General features: G+C 34.1%; 1 protein-coding gene across 1 annotated transcript; it reads right to left on the reverse strand.

The window, feature by feature from the left end:
- Window positions 1-2,781: 2,781 nt before the first annotated feature.
- Window positions 2,782-7,316, reverse strand: FABP7 (fatty acid binding protein 7). Its single transcript, XM_074309971.1, has 4 exons — window positions 7,046-7,316; window positions 6,342-6,514; window positions 5,214-5,315; window positions 2,782-3,128 (listed from the first exon to the last, which is right to left on the reverse strand). The coding sequence occupies exons 1-4, from the start codon at window positions 7,116-7,118 to the stop codon at window positions 3,078-3,080; spliced, it is 399 nt and encodes a 132-aa protein (XP_074166072.1). The 5' UTR covers window positions 7,119-7,316; the 3' UTR covers window positions 2,782-3,077.
- Between the last annotated feature and the right edge of the window lie 1,901 nt (window positions 7,317-9,217).

The raw sequence follows: 9,217 nt of genomic DNA on the forward strand, positions 1-9,217 counted from the left end.
TTTTGAATAGATTCCTAGGCAAAAGACAGACTTACCTAAAACAAGAAAAGTAAACCAAAGTGATTGCAGGTGGCAACACTGAGTCTAACATTAGCAACATCAGACATCTGATGGAAATAGGGATTTTTAAATTTGTCTTGGTAATAGAGATTGAAGCCTTTGAGAAGACAATTATTCAGTCATTGACAATCTGAGGGGGAAGAAAAGACAGGCTTCCAAAAGGCAAATAACCAAGTGAGGAACAAAACACAGGACTTGGACTAAACAAAACAACTTCAAAAAGGCTACAAGAAAGTCAGGGAGTCCTAGAAATGTTTACCTTAAAAGAATAAATCCTATTAAGAGAATCTTTCATGCAAGAGATCCAAGAACAAAAGAGATGGGGAAAATACTAGGAAAACAATAGCCAGAAAGAAAATCATAATGTGCTAGTGATATGTTATAAAACATTCAGCATCTGGTGAAAACTATAGTATTCCCAAGAAAATGATTATGCCAACTGCAATGGAATTAAAACAAAGCACAAAACTTTGAATATATTTTTTCAGTATTGACCTATTATTGCATTGGTATGAATAATTTATCAATTTAAATTAACATGTCCTCTTTAATTTATACCCTGATAAATATACTTGAAGCCCTAAAAAGTTAAAAAAAAAAAATGTCCATGAATACATAGCCAATACATGTCAAAGACAATAGTTAAAGCTAGGTCTTCCTGATTCCCAAACAGTCCTCTACCCATTTTGCTTTACACTTTCATAGCTTTGCATACAGTAGGGGTTTAACATGAATCAAATTGATTCTTACTCTCCATAACATAAAAAGGGTATGTGGGCTAACTTAGCCTTATTACCTCCCAACTTTAAATTATTTAAATTATTTTTCTTTATGAGTAGTTTGTAGGGTTTTAAAAGCTCAGGCTCCTCTATATTTGTATAGTGGGAAGAAAGGATTGTGGAGCTGACCTACGTGGTCCAAAGTTAGCTGTCCCTAACTTTCTCTAATTATCTTATTCCCAAGGTGTGGGGCAATGCCTTAGGGCACAGCTAAATCATAGGAAATGACTTCCCTGCACTATCGGGGCCCCAATCCTCCCCGCCCAAGAAGAATCCCAAAGATTGTACACAATGCCCTGAGTCATCTTGTTTTGAGCAACATTTCTGATAAATCTGATGTGACAGTCACTGTTACTGCTGCTCTAACTCTTCCACTGCCCCTCAGCCCAACTAAACTAGGGTTTCCAGGACTCCAGCTATTGGGAATAATAATATGCACACAACTGAATGCACAGGGATACTATGAGAAAGTGCTTTGTAAATTGTTAAGGGCTAATAAATGTATGCTATTGTTTCTATGTAAACAGGGTAAGATGTGAGGAAGAAAATACTTAAGAATTAGCTTGAATGCATCTGAGGAGAGGGCAGGAAGATAGCCAATATTAGCTATTTTATATTCAAATTCTGTCACCAATGCTTTCTAGCTTAGCTTTTTTTTTTTTCCATCCCATTTAGCAAGCCCCTAACAGGGAAAAGAATTCATCCTTTACTCCATGACAAAAGTAAGTCCATTGTCATGGAAATTACACAAAGTGCTAAATTTGCATCTATAGAAATGGAGGCCAGAAACAAATATTATAGATGTGTACATCATAAGACAGATCTGAGTTGATTATTTTTCAGTCAGGGTTTAGAAATCACAGATGTCAGAATATGGTATGGCAAATATCTCACTGACACATTTCAGACATTATAACAGTCTATTGAGTGTTTGAAGAGCTGTAGGGATTCCTTACCCAGGCAGGTCTCTATCTCACCAGCCAGTAAACTGATTGTATGTAGTTATTTTCATTCATATGTTAATTCAAGATACCTATCAAAATTTTAATATTATTCCACTAGACATTGGCTATAATATAATTCAGCATCCTACTAAGATTATCCACAATACTTTTGAGATAATTTTCAAACATTTCTGAATATACGGTTTAAGTAGATTTAGAATATCTATGTTCATTGCAATGGAAATATATTTTTCCCAGAAAAATGTTTACCCTTTTTTTTTTTTCACATCACATGGTAAGGGATTCCCAAGAAATCAAAAGAATACTAATTTAAATGCTGTATTTTTTACTCTAGAGATCAAGTTAGACAAAATGTTAATTCTTTTAAAAGGGCTAAGCTCAAAACAGCTTCTTAACCTGGGATCTGTGAACTTGTATGTGTGTGTGTTTCTTATATACAGAGATAGATATATAGATGTTATTTAAATAGAATTGATTTCCTCTGTAACCCTATGTATTTTATTTTATACATTTAAAAACAAAACATTCTGAGAAGACATCAATAGGCTTTGCCAGACTCCCAAAGAAGTGCACAACAGAAAAAAAAAGTTTTTTCAAATTTAAATCTTAACTGAAAAGTTTTCCCTCTATTCTTGTTTATTTTTTAAGGAATAAAATGTGACAATTCTATACTGCTTCTTAGACTATATTAAAGCCCAGTTTTAACAACTCAAGAGAGTAGATGTATCTTGGCCACTATGTAAGTGGATCTAATTTTCATAAATACCTTATTATATTCTCATCTATCTATAATTTGGCATTGACTCTAAGAATAGTATTAGAACAAGGCTTCAGTGTACTTAGCTGTGCTTTTTGGGGGGGCATTCTGCACAAAGAGATTCTAAGAACCATAAGCCTTTATAAAAGGCTAATTTGTTATAAGCTGCCCTCATGCCTACCTCCAAAAGAACTTCCATTAATTCACAAAGCTAGACATATTTCTAACATTTTATCTTTATTTGACTTGAATTTCCCCCACAAATCATAAAAAAATTATTTTTCTTTTGTAAAAAATGTGGCTCCAAGACCATGCAAAGTTTTTATAAGCATTCAATTTACAAGTGGGATAACTGACTCAAGCAACATTTTTAAAAGGCTCATCACCTTCCAGATCAACATCAGTGGCATTCACATCAGTAGGATGATGATTCAATGGTACTCATATTAGAGTGACAGAAAAAAACAAAAATTCTCCTGACGTGTTCATCTGGACAGGAGGCCATCATGATGCTATTTATGCCTTCTCATAGTGACGAACAGCCACCACATCTCCAAAGGTGAGAGTCTAGAATATTAAAACATAAATAAGACTTTAAATTCAAGAAAAACCATATCAGTGGAGGCATTTTCTTATATTTTAAATTGTAGCTTAAACTATCTGGAGTCTTAAAAACTCATATGCTTGAAAATTTCCCTGAACATTGTTCTGCATTTTTTTTTTAAAGGATCATATATAGTTCTAAATATTTGACTTATATAGCTATTGCAGATTAATCTTCACAGGGGAACCAGGTCAAATCAGATATCTTAATTATATCTTAAATGATCAAATTAATAATAATAGATTATATTGAATATTACCACAAGAAAAGTGTCTGAAGCAAAATTTGAAATTAGGTCAACTTGTTGACATCTTGGTTTCTATATCACTTTTATCATAATGTCTTAATTGAGAAAACTGAGGTGACCTAAACTTTGGACCTGATGTATCTAGATCATTTTTTCAGCTGTCTACAAGGAAATTAATGGTAAGTTCAACAATCAGTCTTCGTAAAGAGAAAGGAAAAAGAATCTGAATATAGAACTTCCTTGATTTGTTTTGCAAAGCATAGCTTCCCAAGCTTAGTATCACTGAATTTTTGACAGATTTTGTACAATCAAAAATTCTTTGGATAAAGATGTAGTCTCTGTAATAGTTGGACACTAATTTACCAGGTGAATGTGTGATCCTTTGTTTTTGATGGTGGAATTCAGGATCAGAGCTATAAATATGGTTAAAGTAGTCCAAAGTAATGGCTTCTATTTTCTAGCATATGGATGTCAAATAAAAAAAATTGATGTTTATATGCTTTGCCAAACTCATTTTCCTTAAGGATTTGTCATTCCATATACAAACATAAATACATGTGACATTATCTGCAGGAGATCAGTTTGTCAATGTCTTCCATCAAATTTTTTTCTGCAATTATTGCATTGCATTGCAATTTGCTTTGAAATTTGATTTATGATTCTTCACTGACTACAGTTGAACCTTTATTTAAAACAGACATATGGGGAAAATACATTAGAATTAAAGTCAAAAGAGGCAACATTTAATAGCTGAGTTATATTGGGCAAGTTACAGAAATCAACTGAAGAAAACTACTTTGATTTCCTCTTGTGAGAAATGGGCTTGATAATATTTCACTGCCTGCCGTTGTATGTAAGATTTTTTTCAACTTTGCAAAAATAACATCATATAAATCTAGGCTACTATGGTAGGGGGTGAAGAGATGGGATCTCAAATATTTTATCTATGGTTAATGTTTTCTAGATAAATGCACTCTTAGGATAAGGAAGGAAAATCTAATCACATTTTTTCCCTTTTTCCTTTCTCTATCTTCCACACTCAGCAATCCAATGAGCTTTTGCATTTCCTAGCAAAATAAATGATGGTTCAAGTGTTCAGAGTTTATTATTCAAATAACAAGAACCTTTATGTGTTCTGATTCTTTTTAAAAATAGGTAAGAAAAACTGGAAGAATGAATGAGTTCCCCCAAATATATATGTCACCAAAATATCATTGCTTCACATTATACATTAAGTTGTCCAAAATATATAGGTCAAAATATATTTTTTATACTTGTAAAGACACTTCTGTTTAACATAATTAGTTGAGGAAATTAAATTCAAAAATTAGTTTTTGTTTATTTTGCTAGCACATATTTGTATCTTTTTATTACTGAAAATATTGAATATCAATATTTTAATTACATTAATCTTTTAAATATACATACATATATTAGTGATAACATGTTCTTGTTGCTCATCAACTGGATTTGTAAACTTCTCATTATAAAACATTACTGATTTTCATATTTTTATTTATATTTTATTGTTCATATGCAGAATTTTATTTCATTTGAAGTTTAGATATTCCTTTCTATCAGTCTTTTTTCTCACATACTATAACTACCAGCAACAACAGTAAATTTGCTCTACTTAATATACAACTAGATTGACTTTTTGTATACTTATCTCCTGTATTTCAAACAAGAGAGTTATGGGGGGAGGAGGATTCTTTTTACACAAACTAATATATTTTTTGCTGTTCATGTTGTATATTGTACACCAAATAAAGTTTAAACAGAATACACTGTTCTTACTCACCATGACCATTTTGCCATCCTTAATTTCTCTTACAAAGTTTGTCTCTTTGCCGTCCCATTTTTGAACATGAACTAGCTTATCACCATCCAAGCTCACAACAGACTACAAAGAACAAAAACACAACAGAACTAAAACAACTGTAGAAATGGTTAATTAGATTAAGTCTAAAGGGAAGCAACATAGCTTTTAACTTCTGTTTGAAGGAATCTGATCTGTTTGAAAACAACTTGAACAACGACTGGTGTCATGGTAAGATCCCAATTTGTGACTGGAATCACCATTGTTTTATTTCAATGAATTATATCTTTAAAAGATGAATTATATAATCTATTATTAATCATTTTATTAAAGTTGTTTCTTTGTTCAAAATCCAATGCCTTCATGTATCAGAAATTAAAAATTCCTTACCAAAACAAATAATCATTCATCTCTATACCATTTGCATTTAAATGAAGCCTTGAAGTGAAAAAAAAAAATTATTATTCATCTCATTTTCTCAAAGACTTTAGAAGGAATGCGTGTTCCCTTCTTTTGAGAGTATATTTCAGAGGTTGCAGTTTGAGGAATACAGTTCAAATAGAAAAATGAGGGAAAATAACAGGATAAAAGCTTGTGGATGGGAAAATTTCAACTAGAGATAGAACTCAAAATAGATCATGGATCAGTACAGTTGATCTGAAATCTCAAGAACCAGCCGTAAGATGGAAGTCTTCCCGGTAGAAAATAATTCCTTCCTGGGCTCCTCACTACTGAATTGAAATCCCCCACAGAAAAGAAATACATGAAGTCTTTAAACACCGAATTTCTAAGTTGAGAGTTTAGTGGTCACTTAATTCTACCCTCACCTTAAAAAGAATTTCAGAAAGAGAGACAAAGAGGGAAGGAGGGAGAGAGAGAGGGAGGAAGGGAGAGAAAAAGAAGGAGGAAGAGAGAGGGAGAGATGGAGATGAATGACTAGTGGTCATCCATCCTCTTTAGGAAGCATGATGGGGAAACTCCCACTTCCAAAGTGGTCCATTCCACTTTTGAATAGCTTTCCTTTTGTCTCTACATCCTAAAGTTTAAAATTCCCTCTTTAATAACTTCACCCTGGCTCTTCCCTTTCTGGAAAGAAGTCAAATTACTTACTTTGCAGTTTCTATCATCTGGAGTTGTTTCATCAAATTCTTCTCCCAAGTGGAAGCTGATTTCTGTGTTCTTGAAGGTGCTCTGAGTCCTGATCACCACTTTGTCCCCTTCTTGACTGATTATCACTGTTGGTTTAGTCACATTCCCCACCTGCCTAGTGGCAAAGCCCACTCCTAAAGAACCAAGGAGAAATGATACAAATTACTCTCAGACATCTAAAAGCTACTGGGCTTGCAATGAGAGCTTGCAACTTTCAGACAGACAACTTTCAAAACCTTTCCTTATTTTTCCATTTCCTCTCACTTCCACCCCAAACCTTATATTGGAAATCAAGATATCCTAAAGCATAATGAAATATTTAGTCATGTAACATGATTTTATCTGCCAAAATAACTGAATGCTGATGAAATCAAAGGAAAAAAATCAAAATATCTTCAAGCTCTTTTTAGAATCAAATGGTAAGCACAACCCAATCAGAAGAGTCCAGATTTAAGAAGAGGGCAGATTATAAAGGCTGTATTTACATTATTTTGGTCCTTTAATCTTCAGGAAAAAAAGTCTTATAATTGGATACTGGAGTTGCAGCTTCTTTTTTTAATCTATACAAGCAGTTGAAAAAAGAATCATAAAGTCACATATATATATATATATATATATATACACACTGTGATTTTCAAAAAGATTTATTCATGTGTTTTACTTACCTAGTGCCTTCATATATTCATCAAAGTTATGGCTGTCGGTCAGTTTCCAGGTAGCACAGAAAGCCTCCACCATTCTTTTTTTTTTTTTTTAAACCTCCCTCTCTAGCTTCAGACAACTGAGAAGATAAGCTAGATTTTCCTAGCCCTAAGGTTTAGAATATTCCCCAGCAATTCAACTCCAGCTTCTTATTTGAAGAAGAGGCGGGCAAAGAGCAAGGATTAGAGCTGAAATCTCCACCCCTCCTCCGTCCCTCTTTCTAGGAGCCTGGAGATGGGGAGGAGGAATGGAATCGAGGAGCAAGGGGCCCAATCCTCTTTGTGATTGGCTCAGGCCACTGGGTCAGCAGAGTAGGACAGGCACCACCCACCCGGCACACTGCGGCCCTTATCCCTTATGGAGCTAGGCTGGGGAGGGTTCTTTAGGGATGGGGGGGAGAGAAAAGGGGAGGAAGCAAAAAAATGAGAGAGGGTCTTTCAGGTTTAGCTTGAAATTTTGGCAATAGTAATATAAGACTGGGAAAAGGAAAAAGAAAAACGCACAATGGAACATTCAAATTGGTTTCCGTTGAACGTGAAGATAGTGACAAATGAAAGCTCCATGAAGAAACTTACAGTAATGCCAAGTTTTCTAAACCAAAGGATGCTGGACACTTTCCCATTCTCATTCTGTGTGTGTGTGTTTCTGTCTTTCTCTGTGTCTCTCTGTCTTTGTCTCTCTCTGTGTCTCTTTGTCTCTGTCTCTGTTTCTTTCTCTGTTTGTCTCTGTGTCTCTCTCCCTCTTCCTGTCCTCTCCCAACAAATTAGAAAAAAAAGGAATCTGTTCCTCGTTTAATTTCATCTCATATAGGAGAGACATAGGGAAGAGAGGGGAGAGACACTCAAATATGAGATTAAAAGAAAAAAAAAAGTTAAGCCAGGAGGGGAAAAAAGGCCTCTCCCCCTATATGATGTATGTTGCCCTGCCTGGGTATTAATGAGCTAAAACTATTTTGACATTCTCCTAACAAAGTAAGCAGACTTTAGAGCTCTCATTGTCCTTAGCAAGAGTCCGAGAGCTAATTGCAATGAGAAAGCAGCTAAGAAAGAATAAATGAGAATTCTTTATAGGATAGGGAGGGGAGAAGAAGGGGGGAATTAGAATTGTCTGGGTAGAGAAAAATGATCTACTTTTTCTTCTTTCTTCAGATAATACAATAGGAATTCTAGAAATATTAGGATAAAATATCTTAATGATTAGCATTTTTAAAGACTAAACCTTCACATGCCTGCACTAACCTATGATTTCTCTAAGGCTACCAATCTAAGCTAGCATAGCTAAAAAGGAGAGCAGAAGTTAAAAAAAAAAACAACAAAAAAAACAAAAACAAAAAACCCTAGCTATTGTAGGGCTGTATGCTTCTAAGTGTAGCTCTCCTCATGTCCTTACTTGTGTAGAATGTAATTGATGTGGATGTATGCTTATAAATCATGCTGATGTTAAAACAAAATATTTCTAAGATTACTTGGAATTTTGAACAGCCATTAGCATTCCTTGGGAAGCCCCAAAATCACCATGAATGAATTAAAAGGATTTATTAGCCCCTTAATGTTTTTAAAACATTATGCTAAGAGCTGAGGATACAAATACAAAAAAAAATGTTTTTTTCAATTTTAAAATGTAAAATTTTTTTTAAAAAAATTTAAGCCAGCTCCCATTTTGAAGGGGGAATAGGGGGAAGTCATACACATAGGAGAATGATGGATGACCAGAAAAGGTGAAGTCACAGGAATATTAAGTAGAACCATATGGCAAAGCAATGGCTCCTCCTCAAAAGCAATGACATTTATTTGATTATTATATTTTGAAGGAAAGATGAGAGATGAGGACAAGAGAGGTAAGATACCATAAGAGAAAGAATTTATGTGGCTTTCCTTAAATGGCTGAGTTGAATTAAAAGTAATGAATTCTCATCAATCTGCAAGGATACAAAGAGGACTATGAAATGCAGTGAATCTAACATTTCTTCAGGATTGGTCTAGTACAAGGGCAAACTCATTTATTGGAAGATTAGAACAACCATCTTAAAACAAAACCTAAATCTAAAGTTCTTAACTTTTGGGGGGCATCATGACTCCCCTTGCAGGCTGATAAAGTCTATGAAGTCTTTCTCAGTATTATGTTTTAGATGCACA

Source organism: Sminthopsis crassicaudata, chromosome 4 (assembly GCF_048593235.1).
Source record: "Sminthopsis crassicaudata isolate SCR6 chromosome 4, ASM4859323v1, whole genome shotgun sequence".
Classification (NCBI taxonomy): Eukaryota; Metazoa; Chordata; class Mammalia; order Dasyuromorphia; family Dasyuridae; genus Sminthopsis; species Sminthopsis crassicaudata.